Source organism: Capronia epimyces, assembly GCF_000585565.1.
Source record: "Capronia epimyces CBS 606.96 chromosome Unknown aczIQ-supercont1.2, whole genome shotgun sequence".
In the NCBI taxonomy this organism is placed as follows: Eukaryota; Fungi; Ascomycota; class Eurotiomycetes; order Chaetothyriales; family Herpotrichiellaceae; genus Capronia; species Capronia epimyces.
Window position 1 is genome coordinate 2862276 of NW_006912905.1, and position 22581 is coordinate 2884856.

The 22581-nt window shown below is 54.1% G+C and overlaps 6 protein-coding genes across 6 annotated transcripts; 3 read left to right on the top strand and 3 right to left on the bottom strand.

The window, feature by feature from the left end:
• Window positions 1-228: 228 nt before the first annotated feature.
• A1O3_02837 (uncharacterized protein) lies at window positions 229-1921 on the bottom strand (the record flags this gene model as incomplete). Its single annotated transcript, XM_007732977.1, has 2 exons — window positions 229-1680; window positions 1745-1921. 2 exons carry the CDS (start codon window positions 1919-1921, stop codon window positions 229-231), a joined length of 1629 nt encoding a protein of 542 aa, XP_007731167.1.
• A 1818-nt stretch (window positions 1922-3739) lies between these two features.
• On the bottom strand, window positions 3740-5559 carry A1O3_02838 (uncharacterized protein; the record flags this gene model as incomplete). Its single annotated transcript, XM_007732978.1, has 2 exons — window positions 3740-4227; window positions 5034-5559. 2 exons carry the CDS (start codon window positions 5557-5559, stop codon window positions 3740-3742), a joined length of 1014 nt encoding a protein of 337 aa, XP_007731168.1.
• A 3550-nt stretch (window positions 5560-9109) lies between these two features.
• Window positions 9110-10467, bottom strand: A1O3_02839 (uncharacterized protein; the record flags this gene model as incomplete). The annotated part of the gene is made up of 5 exons (XM_007732979.1): window positions 9110-9578; window positions 9628-9770; window positions 9824-10081; window positions 10133-10237; window positions 10291-10467. 5 exons carry the CDS (start codon window positions 10465-10467, stop codon window positions 9110-9112), a joined length of 1152 nt encoding a protein of 383 aa, XP_007731169.1.
• A 3514-nt stretch (window positions 10468-13981) lies between these two features.
• On the top strand, window positions 13982-15930 carry A1O3_02840 (uncharacterized protein; the record flags this gene model as incomplete). The annotated part of the gene is made up of 7 exons (XM_007732980.1): window positions 13982-14122; window positions 14174-14244; window positions 14304-14417; window positions 14473-14555; window positions 14606-14650; window positions 14757-15439; window positions 15493-15930. The coding sequence occupies 7 exons, from the start codon at window positions 13982-13984 to the stop codon at window positions 15928-15930; spliced, it is 1575 nt and encodes a 524-aa protein (XP_007731170.1).
• A 937-nt stretch (window positions 15931-16867) lies between these two features.
• A1O3_02841 (uncharacterized protein) lies at window positions 16868-19792 on the top strand (the record flags this gene model as incomplete). The annotated part of the gene is made up of 2 exons (XM_007732981.1): window positions 16868-17072; window positions 17133-19792. The coding sequence occupies 2 exons, from the start codon at window positions 16868-16870 to the stop codon at window positions 19790-19792; spliced, it is 2865 nt and encodes a 954-aa protein (XP_007731171.1).
• A 913-nt stretch (window positions 19793-20705) lies between these two features.
• A1O3_02842 (galactonate dehydratase) lies at window positions 20706-22101 on the top strand (the record flags this gene model as incomplete). Its single annotated transcript, XM_007732982.1, has 3 exons — window positions 20706-20953; window positions 21066-21175; window positions 21236-22101. The coding sequence occupies 3 exons, from the start codon at window positions 20706-20708 to the stop codon at window positions 22099-22101; spliced, it is 1224 nt and encodes a 407-aa protein (XP_007731172.1).
• Window positions 22102-22581: the final 480 nt, after the last annotated feature.

The following is a 22581-nucleotide window of genomic DNA, read 5'->3' on the forward strand; positions in this document are numbered from 1 at the left end:
CAACATAGCCTTTCTCACTCTGTGACTAACATAAGGGGTATATTCTCTCACTCTTCGTGATCGTATTCAATGGGTCCAATGAGGCCAAGGCCGCCTGATATAAAACATACTGTACAGTGTATTGTGGATAAAGTGTGGATGAAGTGTACCTCAGGCTTCGTCTGCGTAACTACCCGATAGATACCGCTCCACGTCCTTTCGTTTGCTCGTGCTCGTCATCATCAGCCATTAGTAAATATACATGAACTCGTCATTCTTGCGATCCGTCAGATCCAAGAAAGCCTTCTCACCCAACTTATGGCCATTCTCGTCCACCTGTTCGTCCATCGCCACGTATTTGTCCTCCATCGAATGATCTTTGATCACGGCAGCCTTGCCATTCCTGACTCGCGCTCGGGCGTGGGTCTTGTTCAAGAACATCAAGTTCGCTAGCTGCATGCCGACCACCGCCACCAGCGTGACGAACACGGCAAGAACCTTCTTCAGACCCGGGTGATAGGCGGGAGCGTCTTTCTTGTTAAACAGCAAGGGGCCGATGATGTTGCCCGCCGAGGAACCTGCGTTGTACAGAGACATGATGACGGACTTCTTGGTGCTGCCACCAGTGTTGCCCACAATCCACGAGACGATCAGCGGGTTGCCGCCAAAGAGGAACGCCAGCAGGTAGTAAGCCACGAGCAGCCCGGCCATGTGACTAGAGCCGCGGGGGAGGACGTAGAGAACGGCCAGGCCTGCGATGACTGGAAGCATGAGTGCGGCGAGTACAGCCGACTTGACTTTGGCTTTTTGTGCGGCGTATGAGGAGGCAAGGATGACCAGCAACTGCATCGCCCCGAATGGCATATTCAGTAAGGAGGTCTTGTACTTGTCAAACCCAACCCCCTGGAGGATGAGAGGCCCGAAAGTGTTGGTGACGGAGGCGCCCACGTTGAGCAAAAGCGACATGCCGATCCAGAGGTACGTCTTGGGCTCCAGGGCAAGCTCGGCAATGTGCGCCCACTTGAACTCTCGGGAGCCGGTGCCGGTCTGGTTGGCACGAAGACGTTCGATCGCCTGCGCTTTCTCCTGCTCCGTCAAAAAGCGCGCGGAGGGGATGTCGTTGTCGAGAAACCACCAGACCACCGGGGCCGAAACGATGGTCACCAAGCCGACAAACAGGAAGATGATTTGCCATTCCTGCAGACTGCTGGATGGGATATGTCCTAAGCCGTAGGAGAGGGCTGCAGCCACAATGGTACCCATCCCATTGGTCCCGTACCACACGGCAACCCGGAGTGGTTGCTCGGCTCGCCGATACCACTGGCTGGTAATCACACTGAACAGCGGCAGACAGCCGGCTTCGAAGAGTCCCAGGAAGAAACGGGTGGCCATCAAAGAGCTGGCGTTGTGGCATGCTGCCATGGAAGCCTGAGCAATGCCCCATCCCAGGCAGAGAGTGGGCATCAAGATCCGATGCGGGACCTTGACGATCAAGAAGGAAGAGAAGGGTTGCCAGGCCAGCTGGGCAATTGGGGCCATGGAGCCCAGAAGCGAATATTGGTCGCCGGTAAGATGGGTGTCTGTCTGCAGCCCGAAGAGAGCGCCATATCCGAGGACGGACTTGTCGAGGATCTGGAGGAAATAGACCCAGGCGAGAACGGAGAGGATGACCTTGTCGGTCTTCCTACGAATTCGTTTGTTCTGGAAGCAAAATGTCAGATCCGGGCAGTGGGGAGGAGCATGATGGGTTCGATTGTCCACATACATCTTCTTCGGTGAGTTCGACTCGTTCGTCTCCGACCAGTGCAAGTGCTCGATCGCCATGCTTTAGAGACGCGTTTCGGTTCTGGAAGATGGCATCTTGGGAAAGACGGGCAGGACGGGCAGACTCGATGTCTTCATCGTGCGCCATGTGCATCGGCTTTTCGTCCAGGCTAGCCATCGGGTACGAGGTATCCAAATATGTCGGGAGTGTCTGTTGTGCTTCCACCGTCGTGAACGGCCGTGTCTTCACAGATGTGGGATGGAAGACGAAAGCCAGGGGGGTTGATATGGTATGGCTATATATATGTGCGCCCAGCGAATGGGGGGATTGGGCCAGCCCTCAGAAGGGAGTAGTAGTAGATATGATGAAAAGGCGGAGGAGAAGGATTGGGGTTGACGCTAGAGCAGAGAGTTGCTGAGTGCGGGATGACAGCAGGGTGTCATTCAACCCGGCCTGCCCAGACAACAATAGACACCGGCCAGGCCGTGTGGCGGGAGGCGGCGAAGTAGCTTGAATGAATATCGCATGGCTGATCACGAGCGGGATGAAGTCAGAGCAGAAATTTTGTCATGGGCGGCGAATGAAGTTGGAGGGCAAGGTGTCGCCGGGCATTTGATCAATCAACCCCGCAGAGCCGGCCAGGGTTGCACCCCGTATCGAGCAGCGGGTATCGAGATGCTCGACAACCAACAGGAGGAGCCTGATCGACCCAATGGCGTCTGGAATCTGCGCTGAAAAGTTTGGCATTTGGTAAGAAGGGTGGTAATGGACTCCGTATAGGTACTAGGTAGGTGATTACTTACTACGAGGAGGTAGGAGCGGGAGTTGCTCGGCCCAAGCCAGGTTGCCGCCCCCACCCTGACCGACAGGAGGTAGTGGGGGTTTGGGGGTTTGGAGGTTGGGGGTCCTGCGGCTGATGTTGCAGTCGCAGTTTGAATCTGCTCCCACACCCCGCCCCCACGCCCCAGCCGAGCTTCATTTCCCTTGCTCCCAACTCATTCAAGTTGCTGCAAGCTCCAGGACTGGACGGTGGACACTGGCTGGTGCTGTGCTGTGGACTGACTCCAGACCCGACAACCTGATATCTCGTGGAGGTCTCCAGCCATCTGTTCTCATGTTCAAATGCCGTCTCCGCCTATTTCCGCCGGCCGTCAGTTTCACACACCGGTCTGGTCTTTAGCACTACTATGTGCCCGGCATTTGCAAAGCTGTCCTGCCTTGACTGTCCCAAACAATCAGAATCAGGAGCACCTCAGTTCTAGATGCAGAGACAGACCACGGGGATGACGATACACCCGACTGCGTCAAACCCGCAACCTCTTCCGTGTTACTCACACCCGCAGCGCAGGCTGAGTTGAGCTTCGGTGATTTCTGGAAGATGACATGAACAGAGCAGACCATTCCATATCTCGCCGACGCGACCTTTATGACTGCCGTAGTCGCATCCTCGGACCAACGACGGGATGTCGTGTTCTCACCATGCCCTGCACATCGCGATCGTCTTTCTTCGTCGAGCAGATCCTGCCGGGCCCTTGGGGATAGTTAGGGCTATGATACGAGAAAGTCCATAGGTGGAAAAGGGTCACAGATACCCTAATCGGCTGGGCTGAGTGAAGATGGTCATGCAGGAGTTATGGAAGATAACACACCCTCCGAACGAGGAATGAAGGGCCGCGGCCAGGAGGAAAACAATATAATTCTTGTCCAACCTCTCCATTTCATCTTGTGAATCCCACGCGGACGCCGCTATAAGAGTCGCGAGGTTGAGTCTCTCTTTCTGACTCACAGCTGCCATAAGGTCGAGGGCAGTTAGTTACGCTGTTATTCGAGTTGTTGCCAGACCACAGAAGTTGCCCGTCGGGCTTCTTTCTCTCCCGTGTCTGCGCAGAGACGTTGGTGGTACACAGCTCTCTCATGAGAAGGGAGTCGTTAAACGCCCGGTCATCCTTGATCGCAAAGTATGACACGAAACCGGAACACGAGGCTTATGTGCCTCTACATCTTACTCTTCCTCCACTCAACCCAATCAAACACTCCCGTGCCCGCCATCCAAGTCCCCGGCTCTCTTTCCGGGATCTGAACGCCATCCTTGTCTCGAAAAAAAGCCAGGCCGCCCGGGACGTCGCGCAGCGGATTCCCATGACCTTCGCCTGATCTCGCCACAGGGCCGACATTGAACCCGCAATTCTGGTAGAACCTCTCCTTTCCATCGGCCGCGATGACGCTGGCCGAGGTGCGTTCTTTGCTCGCCCGCTCCAGGCCCCATGCCACCAAGGCGCGACCTTGTCCTCGGTTCTGAAAGGACGGGTGAACCGCCAGACATTCGAGGTACCATGATTCAGCGCGGGCGCCGGTCCAGACGTGATCGAGAAAGTCGTAGGATCGTTCGATGATGTCTTCGTCCACGGTCGACGCCGCGCGGTTGGGCGAGACGAACCCGAGCAACCGGGTGATGAGGGATGTTAGCGGTTTGAGCAGGCGTCCTGTCCCAGCATAAAGTTAGTTTTCACTGGTCACGGAACGGAAGACAAGGAGACGCAAAACATGGTCGGGATTGGGTGAGGGCTATAGAACAGAAGCGACGTAAGACTTCATCTACACAAAGCACTGCCTTGGGCGTGAGTTCTTCACGATGCCATTGGGATTGGACTGCTCCGTCTCTTGGCTTACAGCAACGGAGGCGAAACAATGCGGATTAACACCATAGGATCTGAGCAGGGCGTGGTGTGCCCAAGGCGGCCCCGTCCTAGGGCCACGCTCAGTCGGGTCACAATGGTTAGAGGCAGAGGCGCATCGGCGTGTCAAGCTGCTGTGCTCCTTCGCGATTTCGTGACATTGTTGGGAACGTTTGCTTTCGAACGCTAGCAGGAAACGACACAAGAGAGCCGGGGCTTGAGGAGGCCTCCCGCGCTTCATCAGTGCGAGGAAAGCATCCAAAGCAAGCGCTCGCTGGAGAGCCAGGGACGGGCCGACCATCCGTTGCGCTACGCCATGCAAGAAGGATCTGTTTTTCGAGCCGCAGTGGTTAGAGGTTGCGAGCTCCGGATGTTCTTCGCTGGCGGCGGTGTCACACTGGACCTACACTCATTTTGTTCCAACGACACGCCAGGCGTCCTGACGCTATGTGTGGGCCGCCGGGGCAATGACAACGGGGAGCAAAGCACGGCAGAGCGGAGGGCCAAACGGCTGCATAGGATGCAAGACCAAACAGCGAGCAGAGACAGATGCAGAGACAGATGCAGAGACAGATGCAGAGACAGATGCAGACAGATACAGCGAGACGACTTACTCGGATCCCACCACGCCAGGCCCCAACCAGCCTGGTAATTATTCCTCCAGCTGGGCGCGATACGACTCCAATGAGCAAAGCCGGTGACGATCTCCTTCTGCTTCGCCCTGTGCGTCGGTCTCGCTCCTAGATGCTGTTCAGGTCCTTGGGGCCCGACCTTGGCGGTTTTCTCGTCCTGGTCCTCACCCTCATTCTCATCCTCGCTCACAAGCACAGTCTCGGTGGTGACGAGGAAGACATGACTCCAGTCCCACCAGTCGACGACAAAGCGGCGGTACCAGTACTTGTCGACATCAGCCGGATACGTGGTGCGATGGGGATGGATCACGCGGCCAAAGAGCACGTCGTCCCAGAAGGCGAGCGAACACGTGCGCGCCGCGGGGCTGAGGTCGCCGAACCTGGCACGACGGAGGGTGAACCCAGAGTTTGGATTTGATGTATAGATGGTCGTGGTAGAGCTGGACCCGGTGGTCAAGAGAGGCGTCGGTGTTGGTTCTAGTGATTTGCTCCCTGTTCCTGTGGCCATGGTCGCCGATGGGGATGGAGATGATGATAGTGATGTCTGCAAGGGAAGTGCCATCATTGGTTGAGGACTGACTGAATTGAAGAGACTTGGCTTGCTGGTCAGGTGTATGCTGATTGGTATCGCTGTTGACGTGGGTAGATGCGTATGCGTATGCGTATGCGTATGCGTATGCGTATGTGCATGTGCATGTGCATACGTAGTTGAGTAGGTGCCTTATGCAGGGATGGGATGCCTCTTCGTATTCGGAACGGACCGACTCTACGACGAAGATGACTGTCGGTACGGTAGGTAGGGGTACAGTATCCGTACCTAGCAAACCAAGCTTCTTCCAATCATAGGTGCACCGTCGACCAACTGGCCCTTGCAGCCCGACTGTCCAAGAGTGAAGCTCGATGGGTATGTACGGAGTACGGATACAGTATCCAGTACGGTGCGGATCTGACTCAGGCCCGGTCTTCTGCTGTCTGTTCTGTGTTTTCTTTTTTCTGTTTTCTGTTTTCTGTTTTCTGTTCTCGGTTCTGTGGCGATGCGAGTGGACTGTGATGTGGACGGTGGATTGTGTAACATGCTCAACTCCTGTGGCTTGCAGAGGGCTTGAGGCCAAAACGCCTCGTCTTCTAACCGTGGTCCTAGTAGCGGTCGGCCTAATTACTGTAAGCCACCGTGACTTGGCATACAAGACACATAGCATCAGTACCTAGGTACCTTAGTAACTACCTACTACCTAGGTAGGTAGTACCCATGTACCTCCGTACGGAGGAGAGCACGGATAATTACCCAGGGAGCCAACACTGCACGACGCAATTCAAACGAAGCTCCCGCCGTCAGACTCAGCTGTGGTGATCAGTGATCAGAGCGCACGGCATTGCGCAATGCTGACATGCTGGCCGAAAGTCAGTCCGCACTCAGCACAGACACCCGTCAAAGCTGTCAAGGGATCCGTCCCTCATCCACCGTGCACCATCCACATCTCTGCACGGATCGATGGTGATGGTGATGGTGTTTTCGACGAAAGGGCGGTCACGGTCACTGCCAGCCGTTAATTACTAGGTACCCAGTACTGTAGTACATACCTCCCCTATCCGTATCCTGCATTACAGTCGAATAGTTCAGCTCGCTTCGGTACCTGATACATACTCTACAGGTCACTGGACACAAGACAGTCCCAACTTGAAGTACTAGGTACTTAGGAAGGTAGGTACTAGGTACGAGGTACTGTACCTAACGGAGGAAGTATGTACCTACTGTCATTACTATGTAGTTAGTTCCTAAATCACCTTAGCCACCTTATCTCGATGGTCTATAATTATCTGTAAGTGTGATAGGGGTGTGTGATAGGGCCCATGTGTCTGTGTGTGTGTTTCAACCCCCAACCAACCTCCAACCTCCAATCTGACGAACCGACACCGACAGGAGCCACAGCTCGACGAACCGTGCCTAGAACGTCTCGTCTCGTCTCGTCTCGCGTAGCTTGTCGCCGTGGCCTTAAGCCGTACCGGTACCCGTAATCGTAACCGCGTGCCGCGCCGGGGAAGTGTCGGATACTACTCACCTACTGTACATACTGTACATACTATCTACTACTGACTACTAGGTATCTACTACTAGGTATCTACTAGGTATCTACTACTAGGTAGGTATCTACTACCTATGTGATACTGTATGAATTACCGCCGATAAGTGCTAGGTAGGTAGTTCGCTACGTCGCTACGAGAGACACTGGACTGCGACAACAGGGGCTCAGACTCAGGCTCAGGCTCAGGCTCTACTGTCACCACTTCCCATGTGCTGTGCACTGCACGGTTCTCTGCAGACATATTAACGAGTATCTTCTCTGTAGTTTATACTCTGTATTCCGCGGTCAGTGCACATTCCAGTGGGATGCGCTGTTACCGTATATGTCCATGTCTCCGTCTCTGTCTCTGTCCAGACAAACGTTCGAATCTGATAGACAACCTAGGTACTCCATACAGTACGGAGACACACCCACTGATCTGAGCCTGATCCGACCCACGCATGACATCTCACATACCCTTGTCATAAAGATAAAGACGAAGATAAAGAAACCACACCAAGCTGAGCCATGTGCAATGTAAAGATCATGCTAATCGATACCACATGTCCAGGACACCAGTTGGCAGTCCGTGCTCGCTCACAACCCTTGTAAGTGAGGAAGTTGGCGAGCGAGGTCGCTAAATAACGAATGTGGATGGGTGGATGGGTGGATGGGTGGATGGTTCAAGTTACTTCCACTCACTGTACCTTCCTACACACCTACCTATCTACACTCCAGCCACATGGTCGGTTGTGAGCAGCAAACTCTCTTGGTGCTGTGTTCTGTACCGTACCTGTACGGATACCAGCACAGAGAACAGAGAACAGAGAACAGAGAACAGAGAACAGAGAACATACATCTGCTACACTTGAGGTAGTCTACTACAGTCAGTCAGTCAGCCAGTGACACTTCTCTGTTGTGCTGTGCTGTGCTGTGCTGTCCTACACATTGCATCTCTTCATGCGCGAGTTTGAAGGCCTGTGACAGAAACTGTGTTCGATAGCATCCAAATCCCAGTCCAAGTCCAAGTCCCAGTCCAAGTCCCAGTCCAAATCCCAGTTCAAGTCCCAGTCCCTGCGCCAGTCCATACTAGTCCACAAGGCTTGGGCTTAAGCTTAGACTTGCAGCAGCCGTCCTGATGGGCCACAGAGGAAGTATTCTGTAAGGGGTCGAGCTCGACACGGCCTTAGCCCATGTTACCGAGTTCCCCTTGCATGAGAAGCAGCTTACTTAGGCTTTCCTGGCCCTGACCCTGACCCTGACTCGAACCTCCTGAGATAAGGTGGCCTGGTCACTAGTACGGAGTAGGGAGTGTTGGTAATCACATCCTACTAGTAGCACGCACACTCACAGACTAAGGATACTCGGTACTCTTACCTGGCGAGAGTCGAGACTCTTTCAATCCCGGTCAAACCAGGGGAAGCGATCCTAATTACCGAGTAAATAGACGGATCATGGTGGTGGTGGCATCACACAAAAAGCAAATTCACGGGTACCGCCCCAACATCACATCCCACGCTAGATGGCCGAGCCTTAGGCTTCCATCTAGGTTGAGCAGGGAGGGTCGGTCACACCATATCCCTACGCAGTACGCAGGAACACACAGACGAGGCAACTTCAAGCATGGCGTGCAGGTGGTCAACAAGTCGTAGAACGAGGTTCGACGTTGAATTGATTGAGCTCGGGACCAGTCCCCCGTCAAGCCAAGTCCTGGCCACGACTCTCGTCGCTGCTCGAATCTGGTCGCCGGCGACGTATCCGTACATACTCTGTGCAGATGACCATCCCATCTAGCCCGTTTACCCTGTTTGATCCTGTCTGTATCTAGATATACCACAATCTCCCCGTCACCAGAACTCGTAGACTCCGTGAAAGCCCATGTAGTTGATTGACCGCACCCCCAGTACTGATTCATACCACCAAAATCCTGCTCCAACCCCAGCACGCCAAACGCTATATCACATGAATCTCGTGGATGGACGTCATTGACAGCGGTCAGACTCGGTCTTGGTTGGTCTCATAGTGAATGTTCCATTGCACATCCTTGCGAATGATATGGTCTTGGCTGCCAGCGCTGTCTATTGACTCTTGATCCCTTGTCCTGGCCTTCCCGTCGTCCATTTGTCGAGGGAGGGCGGAGTGTGTTTCGAGATCGTTGTACGACCGCGTATCCGACTTGGACTTGTTGGTGCCATGGCCAGGTACTGATCCCAGCTCATAGCCGTTGCTTCGACCGTATCGTCTGGAACCGTATATGCGCGTAGTATTAGGATCGAGTCGAATGCCGAACCCGCTGCTGAAGCTCTTGACAAAAGCCTTGAGGTTGGGCACCGTGGCCGCGATCAGGGACCAGCATAGCTGTACCTGTTGAAGCACGAGCGGAGTCACCAGCGCAAGCCCCGGGTTGGAGGATTTGGTGTAATCGGAGATGAATTTGAGGTGTACAATCGACAGCGCCACAATCCTGGGTCTCGATAAGCCAGGGTGCGACCAAAACCTAGGGGTCAACTTACGGTAAGCGGAATGCAAAGGCGAGGACGACCTGGCACTTCATGGAGAACGCCAGCTGAACCGGCCAGACAGTGAAGATGGAGAGTAGCACCAAAATGCACTCCGTCGCCACGTCGAAGGCGGTGATGAGCTGCCAGCGCAAGAACTGTACACCATTAGTTCAACGCTCGGCGCGGTTCCAGATTGTAATTGTATTACCTGGTGCGAACAATGGCCCTGATCGCCTCGGATAAAGGTCGAAGTGCGACAGTCGACTGAGACTGCGACAATGGACAGGAGCCCCCAGAGGCCTATTCCGACAAACAGAGTCAAGCCGGTCCAGTATAGTGCTCTTGATCTCGTTTCGGTCTGTGACTTTGGTCCAGTCAAGTTGAAGAGCCTCATCATCAACCAAAGTGTCGAGGCCTTTGCTAGCGCGCCTGCGAGGATGAAGAGTATGATGCCTGCAAACGCTGCCTGTCGCAAAGTTAACGATCGCCCTTTTATTTTTGTCTTGGAAATCATTACCCTGCTGGACTCTTCTAGGTCACTGACACGAATGAGGTCTTGGGTCCTGCCTAGACCATGGTCGAGGCCGACAATGACCGCAACCACCTCTCCGACCTGGAGAACCTGGACAAGGGTCAGCCTTCAACAAAAGATCGATCACGACGAGCTGGACTGACCGTCGCAGTCAGAGCGAGACCATCGTCCACACCATACATCTTCCATCGCAGATGACCTCTGAGGCACAACGTGATGACCGAATAGACCAGACATAGCAGCGCCGCAATCCAAACCGACCCAGCATGGTCGTCTGGAGTGATGGGAGAGAAACGGGGTTGATCCAAGTTAGTTGCCATATTGACGCTTGCTGGAATCGAATGAACAAAGAGAAATGGGACGAGGTATGGCTCTGGCTATGAATATGATATGATTGTGATGCAGGTGTGATGGCTTGCCTGTACCTCGTTGGTCGTTGCACGCTAGAACGACCAGAGGCACTCCGACATGCTGGCTCCCCACGTCCCTGCAGTCTGCAGCTGATTGCGGAAGTACGTACTCCGTCCTCCCACACAATCCAACTGGCCGGGGGTCGAGTTCGTTTCACGGGCTTCAAGACGGAGGTGTCAAGATTAAGCCACCTCGAGGATGTGCGTTATCCGCAGCAACAGCCAACCCTGATATCCCAAGTGCAGGGACCCCTGCCTACCGGAGCAGAAGTCCTGCTACCATGGTAGCCTGGTAGCCTCTGGCGGTCTCTACATACATGCGCTTTGGCACGGATGGAGCCTAAAAAAGGAACCAGACCATTTGCAAAAGCTATGAGAGTCCGGCGCCATCTGAGGAACCGATGTGTTAGTTTGCTCTCGGACGAGATCGACGAGATCAGGAGCGATGCCGATAAGTCAGGCAACGTTCCGGGAAATCATGAGGTGGCGCGGAGTTGAGTACAATGGTGTGCCGATCATTTTCCGCAAGAAATATGGACTGCGGACGTCTCTGGGCATGTCATGCATGGGGTTGGATGGACTGCCCAAGAGCCAAGGAGTGTAGTGACAGCTTTTGATGCTCCGCACCTGAGTCTAAACTTCTAACGGTTGTGGCCAAGTAGACAAGGCGGGTTGACGGGGTCCTAGCGGTCGGTCTGAGCGCTTACAGAGTAGGTCCCGGGGTGACAGAGGGTTCAAGCTGATTTTGAGCGTTCGAAAGCGACGGCGGCCGGCCACTCGGATGCTAATCCTGTGTCAATGTTGCATTAGTGTCAAGAGCTAAATGAGTGGAAAGTCTCGGACGTTGAAAACAGGTGTTGCGAGAAAGCCGCGACATTCTTCCCGTTCAGCTTTTCTTTTGTCAATCAGCTCGACCTTTCCAGGTTCAGGGAATCAGGAGCCTGGACATTGGACAAGATGCACCTCCTGAATGTCAGAGGGGCGCCGCTGACGCAAGCTGTACACAAATCGGAAGAACCAGCGAGGCTTTAGGAGGGTGGTGTGCCTGCCATTGGTTCCCAGAGCTGTCAATTTTCGAAGCAACTCTGAGAAAAAAGAGAGAGGTTGACCTGATGGTTATCTCGTCGACACTGACTGGCCGCTTCCCATGAGCCACCCGCAGCAACATCGAGGCATGGGACTTTTGGGGTGTACTCTGTACAGTATCATCTCCTCCTACTTGTTGGGTTCAGGTCCCCTTGCAGCACAATTGGTTAAGGCATAAATGGTGTACATTTAGACCTCCCACGGTGACTATAATCCCCGAAGAGGTATCCCAAGCTCACTGTCTGTGAGTTGTCCCGAGATCCAATCCAATCCATCAGTATCGCGTTTGAGGAGGGGGGACGTCAGTGCATTCGGTGAGACGAAGAATGTGCGGAATCCTAGGTCTGGCAGGGCGACCCGAGTCTGGCTAAGAGGAGCACGGTAGTGAGTGTGGCTTGTCAGCCACACAGACACCCTTGTCGTTGGGGTCAGCAGACGGGAGAAACAGCGAGAAGCAGGTTGTTGACACGTCCACCAACATGAAGGCCGCATGGAAGAGACATAAAGCGGCTACCGAAGAGGGAAAGATCCACAATGTCAGTGTGAAAAGGTGCAGTTGGCTACTTCCATCACAGGACAGTGCAGTGCAGTGGTACACATACTTGCTACAGCAGATGCCCCAAGATGCGCTAGGCTGCTGATACTACTGCACGGCCAGAGACCAGCCTCCTAAGCACTTCCACCTGCAACTGTGAGGACATTCCAGGGTATCTACTATCTACTCTGTAGGATTCTAGGTAGGTGTGTTTAGGCATGTTTAGGTACCTGAGGTAGTGGGTGGTGGGGGTGGATGTACTACTAGTCTGGGGGGCAGATCTCTTAGCGCTAGGCTGCTCCCTCGAAGCCTCCCTAGCCTCCTACAGCCCGGCACGGGAGCTCGGAGGCGCGCTGTGGCGCCCCAATAATACCCGTAGTGCTAGGTACTAGTCTTCCGTACTGGCACTTACCGAGCTAGTAATGCCAACTCCGGACCATTGCAAAGTGCAAATCCCCAGCCGACGTTGCTACTATCAACTGCCAACTTCCAAGTGACAAGCTGTTGTGAGCTCCTTGCCTCAACTCTTTCGGCTCTATACCCTGTCCATTTCGACTTCTGGCCTCTCTCTCGTTGCAAGCTTCCACCTCTCGCTTAGCCCTTACATTAGTGCCACAAACGTCAACATGAGTTCGCCAACGCACCCATGTCCCCTCTGCGCCATTTCTTTGTGTGTCGACGGCCGTGAGGCCCTCTCCTCCGGCAGCTTCACAGAAGCCCCGAAGCCCCCTTCTTTATTGGCTCTGTCCACAGCCCCTTGATATGTCCTGAGCAGGGGTTTTACGTCAATTGATGACTGTCACTAGTGGCAACTCTACAATGTTTACCGAAACGCTGCCTGGCATTCGAGTGCTGGCCCTGGAGCTTTGGGGACGAGGTCGAAAATCACTAGCGAAAGAAATGCTACCCTGGCTTTCTGTCGTACGGAGTATGGCACATTTGGAGAAAGATCTGCTGCTCTCAGGACGTTCGGAGAGATATTGCCACACAATCATGGGATTGTGGAAGGTTACGGTTGCTCTAGTTGGACGGCCTTGTCCCGTCTCAACCTATCCAAGCACAGCCAATGGCTAGTCAATCCCAATGGCAAGTCACACCCAAATTGATCTAAATGGCTAGCCTTTCCGTGGCATGATCAAGCAGTCTGGGATGTGGGTTTGCGTGGATGGAGCTCTTCCTGTCACAGAGTCCAACCTGCAACGAACTCCCCTCCATTAACCGATCCGCTTGCTTTGTACGGAGTAGGCTGTTCTTGTTATCGAAGGAACCTCCAGGACTCGTGGGAGAATCGAGATTTCTTTGGGGTCGTGTCCTAGCGTCCTGGCTTGCTCAAGCCCAGGAGGCCAAAGCGCCACATGCTATCGGCTACCACTCGTCTCAAATGGCGACCACCACTCGAGGCCCTGGCTTGGATTGACGTTAATGTTCCTCTCCATTATCCGCGACGTCCGCCCTCCTGGGCATGCATTGGTCTGGTGTAGCGTCCGGAGGCCCTTGGCCAAATTGAGCCCTTTCGCTTCTGCCATTCTTCCAAGGGTAAAGATCTGCACCAACCACATGGGCGCGGCTTTGACACATGGACAGTCGTTCCTTTTTCTATTCTCCCTGGTCCCTTGTCGCGAGTATTTCCATTCTACACTGTACTACGTACAGCAGTTCCAAGTTGTCGACCAGAAGTCTGTCTTTTGCCGTCGACGAGAGCTTTCTTGTATACTGACATTTCTTCGAGACTTGAACCTCTAGCCTCTCTTTGTTGTCCGTTAACTCGCTTTGGGCGAGTGAGTATTCCCATCCATCTTCAAGATGGCGGAGCCAAAGCAGAGCGAGATCATCACATCTCAGATCGACCCAGAAACATCAAGTCAAAATGTTCCCTCGGATAAGAAGGGCACCGCTGATGACCAGCGCGATATGTATCGTCTGGGCAAGTCCCAGGAGCTGCGTGTGAGCTCTATCACCTACTGACTGTCGTGGAACCTTGGCTGACAATATCAGCGCAATTTCCGTTTTGTTTCCATCTTCGGCTTTTCCATGATCCTCATGGCCAGTTGGGAAACCATCTTGGGGTCAGTCACCATTCCTTAAGATACTCGGGAGGAGCACAAATGCTGACATCTAGACACAGCACATCCATTATTGGCTTGATCAATGGCGGTACTGCCGGTATGATATGGATGTTTTTGGTTGCATGGATTGGCTTCTTGGCCGTCAACACTTCCATGGCTGAAATGGGCTCCATGTAAGAAATTGTAGCCGGTGTCGCCCAGCCTCCAGATCTTCTGACGTCTATCCAGGGCTCCAACTTCTGGTGGTCAGTACCATTGGGTCTCCGAGTTTGCGCCCAGGAAGCACCAAAAGTTCATGAGCTTTATCGTCGGTCAGTAGAGGCAACCAAACACCAAGCCGCCAATATCTAACTCTGTTCAGGATGGCTTTGCGTTCTAGGATGGCAAACTGGTGCTGCCAACACAGGTAAGCATACTCCAGTCCTGGAGCGGGTGGTGGTCATTACGTATTTGATGGACGAATCAATGGCCACATATTCCCCTCGAAAGACAGAGACTGATGAAGCATATAGCGTTCTTGGCCGGTACTCAAATCCAGGGGTTGGCAATCTTGAACTATCCGGATTATGTGCCCGAACGTTGGCATGGGACACTCTTGACCTTTGCCGTCGCTTCATTTTCGGTCTTGTTCAACACATTTCTGGTCAAGAAGCTCCCCTTAGTGGAGGGAATTGTGCTGATCGTCCACGTCTTCGGGTTTTTTGGTGTCCTGATCACCCTCTGGGTCCTGGGACCACGCGCCCCCTCCCACGATGTCTTCACGACATTCAACAACTATGGAGGGTGGTCGTCGAATGGTCTCTCTGCCATCGTGGGCATTCTGGCCGTTATGATCCCGCTGCTTGGGGCCGATGGTGCCGTTCACATGTCTGAAGAACTTCGCGACGCCTCCAAAGTCCTGCCACGAAGCATGATTGCCACCACTGTCTTCAACGGGGCAATGGGTTGGATTATCCTCATCACCTTTTGCTTCACGTTGGGCAAACTCGACGACGTCATCAATTCACCTACCGGGCAGCCCTACATTGCCGTCTTCTACACAGCAACTCAGTCTTATGCTGGGGCATCAGTCCTTTCGGCGCTCGTCATCTTCAACGCGATCTTCTGCAACTTGTCGATCACCGCAACTGCCTCCCGTCAGCTGTGGTCATTTGCCCGCGATCAGGGCGTCCCTGGATCGGCATGGTTTGCATATGTACGTGTCCTTGCTATGTCGTGGGTGGGTTCCCGTCTAACCATTTCTCACAGGTCCGACCCGGCTGGGATGTGCCCATGAATAGTATTGTGGTTTCTTTCGTGGTGTCTTGTCTCCTCTCTCTCATCAATATCGGCTCGACGATTGCACTGAACAACATTACCTCTCTGTCCCTCGTCGCCATTCTCGCCTCGTACATCGTTTCCATTGGCTGTATGTTCTGGAGACGATTAACCAACCAACCACTCCTTCCTGCCAAGTTCACCTTCTCTCGACCAGTCGGCCTCTTCTTGAACGGATTCAGCCTCTTATTCCTCATTTTCGCGGAAATCTTCGCCTTCTTTCCGGGTAATCCGAAGCCGACAGCGGCGGAGATGAACTGGAGTTGCCTAATGTTCGGAGCGGTCCTGATCTTTGCTGTTTTACATTACTTCATCACAGCCCGACATGTGTATGACGGGCCTGTGGAATATGTTCGAAAGCTGGTGTAGGGACCAATCGGGGTGCCGACATGTTCATAAAGGGAAATCTGTACTCCAACCCTGTCGCTGTCGCTGTCGCTGTCGCTATCGGGGCGCTTCTTGTTGCTTTTGACAAATACGGGTTGACGAATTCGCAGCGTTGAGCGTTAGATAGCGGGCATTTTGAAATAGGCAAAGTTGAGCTAGAGCCATGATAGACCGAGATGAGACTCGGCAAGATCAATAAACTGTACGATAGCGAAACCACTTTACCTTGGCCTGATGAGAGTTTCCCGTCTCATGATTGGGGCAGACGACTGCCACGTATCTCCTAGGATTTCCAGCGATGTTTGGTCGAAGGTGCTGCTTGTAGTGTATGGAGTAGTCTTGAAAATGTCAAGGTATTGAGAAGACCATGAGCGAGCTTAGTACTTCACCTCAGATATGTACCTTACTGTATGTACAGTGTACATTGCATTGTATGGAATCCCAGCCTCAGCCCCCGCAGTTTCTGTCCCAGCACCCAACGCAGGCAGGCGCAGGTGCGGGCGCAGGCACAGGCGCTCGTCGGATTTGGACTGCGGGGGAAATCTGGGAGAACTCGGAGTCCGCATCACACTGCGCTGCAACGGCTGAAACTGGCGAGCTCCCTTTGTCCTCTTTCCTCCCACTAGCCTGTGTACTCCGTATAGTATATCAGTACTGTACTCTTTGATCGCTTCCCTCTTTAACCGAACAGCTTCCGACCCGGCAATCTTGGCCGCAATACCGGCCCAACAAGCTCCCTCTACCAGCTCCCTCCTTGCAGACGAGATCTACAACTCATATCGATTTCCCGGGCTGTTCTTCCGCTCCTTCGCAATTGCGACCCCCATGGCTCCCCCCGTCTGCTGCGATTGACCCTCCGCTCCTGCGCATGGCTTCTCCTCGACCATGTAAGCTGATTCGCTAACTTTGAGACTCTACCATGTCTGAACCCAAGCGCCTGCGTCTAGATGAGTCCGTCGCCGCACCAGACATGAACCAGCCATCCGAGACGGATATCAGTGCCTCCTCCGAGCCTAGACGCCGCTCGAGTAGAACTGAGCCTCGACGCCGTTTTGAATGCACATATCCCGGCTGTGGGCGACACTACTCACGCGCAGAGCACCTCTACCGCCACCAACTAAACCGTATGTTCGCCCATCTCAGCCAGATTTCATCGCCCAATGCCCCGATTAACCGTGTCCCAGATAATCCGAAGGAGATCTACAAGTGCGACTATGCCGGATGCAGCAGGACCTTCGTGCGACAGGACCTCTGCGCTCGCCACAGAGAGCGTCACGGCATTCGAGCAAAGGCAAACTCTAGATGGTCAGGCCAGAATGGTCCCCTATCTCCTAGGTCCTCGGTAAGCGATGAAGCAGCCATGGATACTGGATCTCCGGCCTCCAATGCTCTGCAATCCCCGGCTTTCGGACGAGCCTCCTTCTCAGCACACTCTCCGCTCAAGCCTACAGACATTCAAGCCATCATACAGCCATCAAGGCCCGATTCGAACGGAATAAATAGCCATGTTACTTCTCAGAGCTTTGCTCAGCCGCGTCGGACCGCCTCGCAACAAAATCTTGATCCTGCTTTCCAGGCCTCCGCACCGAACGGCAACTATTCTCTGCACAAGATGCAAACAGATGTTTCACTGTCCCTGCAAAGGTCGCACAGTCTTTCCGAAAGTGTCTTCGGCCATACTAACCCTACAGTCCTGAACACGACAACGACACGCTCGAATGGCACCATAGCACCCGCAACAGCTGAGCAACAGGCACAAGAGAATCCTGCTACAACGTATTCCATCCCTAGTCTCGGCGACCAGACTTTCAATGATTCGCCAATTTCCATCAGGGACGAATTCACTGCCTGGCTCTTTGAAGATGCTGGGGGTCTGCACACGGCACCATTCTCGATGGCCGGTCAAGGAGGGATCGGCTTTGCAGACCCTGCCGACAGTTTCGGTAGCGCTGTCTATCCCAGCTACTTTGCCGATCCTGCATTGGAGAACGCCTACCCGGTGATGACCCAGCCGCGGTCGACAGAATCAGTAAGAAACATCCCCGAGCTCAGTGGAGACAGCAATTTGTTGTCGCACGCAAAGCGAAAGTCCCTAATCACCTTGATGGGATCTCGATTCAACGAGGGAGACAATTCATTCGTCAGACAGCTTCGGGAAGAGGTCTTCCAGGGCAATGTCGATGCAGAGGAACACGTCCTCAGCATCCGCTCGATGCGACATTACATCGGCTCTTACTGGTATCATTTCCACGCCCAGATGCCTATTCTGCATCAACCAACCTTTTCGGCGGACGCTATCCACGAATACCTCCTTCTGGCAGTAATGGCCATCGGCGCGTCGTATTTAAACAAAGCCCATGGACGAGCAGTGACGGATGCGGCTGCCCGCCTGGCCACCTTCATTGCGTGGCATTTGCGCTGGCAGGTTTTCATGCACAACGATTTCCACCCTCCGGCCAAATTGTGGGTCTTTCAGACACTGCTTCTATTAGAAATCTACGAGAAGACGAGGGCGAACAGACTGCTCCACGAGCGCTCGCACATCCACTATGCCACAACCATCAACTTGATGCGACGTGGGACAGCCCTCATCGAGACAGTCAGTCCAGACGCCTCCCGCATCCCTTCTACTCCGGACGAATGGTGGAGTCGTTGGATCACCGCAGAAGCCACCCGCCGTGCCGCTTACGCGGCGTTCTATCTCGACGCCGTCCATGCCACCATGTTTGGCCACGCCTCGATGATGGTTGTCCACGAAATCCGGTTGCCTTTGCCGTGTGATGACGCCCTTTGGTCAGCTACATCTGCTGCCGAGGTCGGTCGGGTAGAAGCTAGCTTACATGCCAACGGGATCAAACCCACCACATTCCTGGACGGCCTCAAGAAGACACTGACTGGTCGGAAAGTCCGGACGAACAATTTTGGCAGGATAATCCTGATGGCGGGCTTGCTTTCCGTCTCTTGGCACATGCATCAGAGAGACCTCCAGGTCTCTAGCCTTGGTGTTTCGCAAACAATGGGCGTCCCCGATGGCTGGCGAACCCCGCTTACCAAGGCGTTTGACTTCTGGAAAAGGGACGTTGACGAGAACATTGAGCATATGCGAAGGGCGGCTCTTCCCTGGCAAAAGAATGACAGCGGCCGCCCAGGGGATAGGGACATGGCAGAGACGGCTGATGTGCTCCATCACCTGAGCCACATTGCCATGCATGTTGATATTATGGACTGTCAAATTTTCGCTGGCACCAAGCGCCTGTTTGGGCGCACCGTCACCAATGCCGACTATGAAAGAGTCAAGTGCAAGGTCTTTGACTGGGCCAAAGGCGGCAGTGCCAAGATAGGGGTGTGGCATGCACTCCAGCTCTTGCGATCGGTGCTTTTGCCCGGTCAAGATGGTTCGAGGAAGCTGTACAATGCTCGTGACGACCATCTGACGGTGAGGCCATGGACGTTGTACTACGCCGCCCTTGTGGTCTGGTCATATGGCTTCGCAATGGATGGAGTCCTCCAACCATTCCCCAGCCTCCTTCAGCCTGCAGCATCTCCAAGCGCAGCTTCGGTCCTTTCCCACAGTTCCAACCACTCCATGCTAACCATGGCACATGATGGCGGTGAGTTCCCTGTAGAAGCCGTCGTCAAGGACGCTCAAGCTTTCCTGCAGACTGTGGGTGCAGTCAAAACTCCACAACACCTGGACTCGATCAAGGATGGAAGAAACAACGTGGTAGGAGTGCTGGTAATTCTGGAGGCCGCATTTCGTGATTCGAGATGGGAATTGTTGCATGAGGGTGCCGAACTCTTGCGCAACGCGATCATGTTGTTGAGAGGTGCCAGTCGGTCATGACTCGGCAGATTCCGTGGACAGCCTGAGCCTGGGAGTGAGGAGGTTGTGCTGGATCGTAGTTGCACCATCCCACGGAGTCAAATGCTCATTTCCCGACCTTGGTGGTTCGCTCGCAAAAGGGTTATATACCTGATCAAGCATGCCCAAATCGACATGATGGGGGTTTCTCACGTTGCATTTCATGCCACCGCGGGCGACGTGGGCGTTGAAATGGTCGGCATGAAGCAGACAGATACCGGGCATTGTCCCTTGAGGAGATGCTCTGCTACCGGGACTAATTATGTCTCACCCTTCCCCGAGCAGAACAAGCGTCAGCCTACAGCCGTCCTCTATCGTGTTCCGCCGATTTCCAGGGGTGGGGGCGGCCACGATATCCGGGGCAAGAGATCCTTCAAGCAGTGGCTTCAGGAAAAGAGCAGGCCAGTCAAGTTGCAGTCTGGCCGTTTGCGCAGACAGGAGCGACGCCGGATGACACCAGTTACGGACGAGGATTCCTAGGCCATTGTCTAACCCCCGCGCGACATCGATTCAGCCGGCGTTGTGGCCCGAGGCTCAAGCGCTAAGGGGCTCTAAGGTCCCTTAGCCTAGAGCGGAGGAGTGGGGGTTAAGTATCGGGGTTTCGCCGGGTTGGGGACTGATTGCTGATGGCTGATGGCTGATGGCTGATGGAGGGGCTCAGGCTTCGGGGCTGCGCCGTTGTTCGCGCTTCGGTTCAAAGTCGGTCCGCCCGTGGATGGTCACGCCAGCGTCGACGTTGCCACTTCTCAGCAGGTACGATGCCGGGAACTTTTATTGGCATCCTGTCTCCAACCCAGACCTGGATTTGATCCTTGATGACAAGACAGCTATCCCACTCAATCCATCCCTTGTCTTCCTAGCACTTGCTGCACTGATCTGACTGACGTTGGTCGAGATGGCAACGGACCAGCTCAAAGCCTTGAACGGCACTTCCAAGGGCCAGGTCCCCAAAGTCCCTGCAGTGCCACTTCCGAAAATCAAAAGTATTGAGTATTTCCGCGTCAAGCCGCGATGGTTGTTTGTCAAGATCACAGATGATGACGATGGCTATGGCTGGGGAGAGGCCACGCTAGAAGGCCACACCAAGGCTGTGGAAGGGGCACTAGACGAGATCATTGATCGGATCATTGGATATGAGGCTGAGTAAGTATCGGATCGCACTCTGTTTTTGTCTTGGTAGCTCAACGTGCCTTGTTCTTGAGTTAAAGCTATTTGAGACCGACTCCCAGAAAGCTAACAAACATCCCTGGTCAAGTGACATTGAACATATCTGGCAGACGATCTGGCGCTTAGGATTCTATCGTGGAGGCCCTGTCTTCATGTCCGCACTGTCTGGCATTGACATTGCACTGTGGGATCTCAAGGGTAAGGACTCCCTCCAGCTGCATTTTCTACCCCTCGATCTGGCTGACATGTTCGATTCAGCCCGACGGCTGAACGTACCCATCTACCGCTTACTCGGGGGTAAAGTCCGCAACAAGGTCCAAGTGTACGCATGGATAGGTGGTGATCGGCCGAAGGACATCGAGGTTGCCGCCAAAGCCCGCATAGCACAGGGTCTGAAGTGCGTCAAGATGAACGCAACTGAAGGCATCAACTGGCTCGACTCCCCTTCCGTGCTGGACGCGACGGTGGAACGACTGAAGACCGTCAAAGCGCTGGGTCTGGACGCCGGGCTCGACTTCCACGGCCGCCTCCACAAGCCCATGGCGAAACAGCTGGCCAAGGCACTGGAACCGTACCGGCCGTTATTCATCGAGGAACCATTGCTGGTCGAACACCCGGAAGGACTCAAACAGCTATCCGACAGTACGACGATCCCAATCGCTCTAGGAGAGCGGCTGTACACGCGATGGGACGTCAAGCGGTTCCTCGAGGATGCCAGCATCGACATCCTGCAGCCCGACATTGCGCATGCGGGCGGCATCTCCGAGACCAAGCGCATCGCCACCATGGCCGAGGCTTACGACGTCGCCATCGCGCCGCATTGTCCCTTGGGCCCGATCGCTCTGGCCGCATGCATCCAGGTCGCGCTCAGCATTCCCAACTTTGTCATCCAGGAAATGTCGCTTGGGATGCACTACAACATCGAGGCGGGTGAGGAAGACCTCAACACGTACCTGGTCGATCAGTCCGTCTTTGACATCGAGGACGGCTATGTCAAGGCCCCAACGGGTCCGGGTCTAGGGATTGAGATTGATGAAGATGTCGTCAGGCGGATTGCGAAGACCACCGAGCCCTGGCAGTGTAAAGAGTTCTATGGGCCTGATGGGGCTATCCAGGAGTGGTAACGAGACTTAGAGGAGGGGTGGCCGGTAGGTATCTAGGTATCTAGCCAGGTGTGTACAGTGCCGATTTTAGGACACCATGTACAGTAGATGTGAGTAGGCCGCCTTTGCCTCATACTTATGTTCATGTGAGGTATCAAGTTCGGACCCTCGCCGCACACGACCCCTAGACGGCGGCTATGTTGATCGCCTTAGGCATCCCGGACTCCTGGCTCGCCCCTAAGCATCCTCCCAGGTACATTAATCACGTGGTCCGTCTGTAACCGCAACGGCAACTGCGCCGAGGTTTCTACAACGCCGTCGACCTCCAGATCTCGTCAACCACATTGCATTGGATTCGACGTCAAGGTGTTTACCAATAATATAACTCTCAGTCCCGACTGCGAGGTTATCTTACCCTGTTGTACACTGGATACCCCGCTTCTCCCCTGATCTAACAGTATGCAAAGTAACGAGCCCTCGATATCAGACAGACCCATCGGC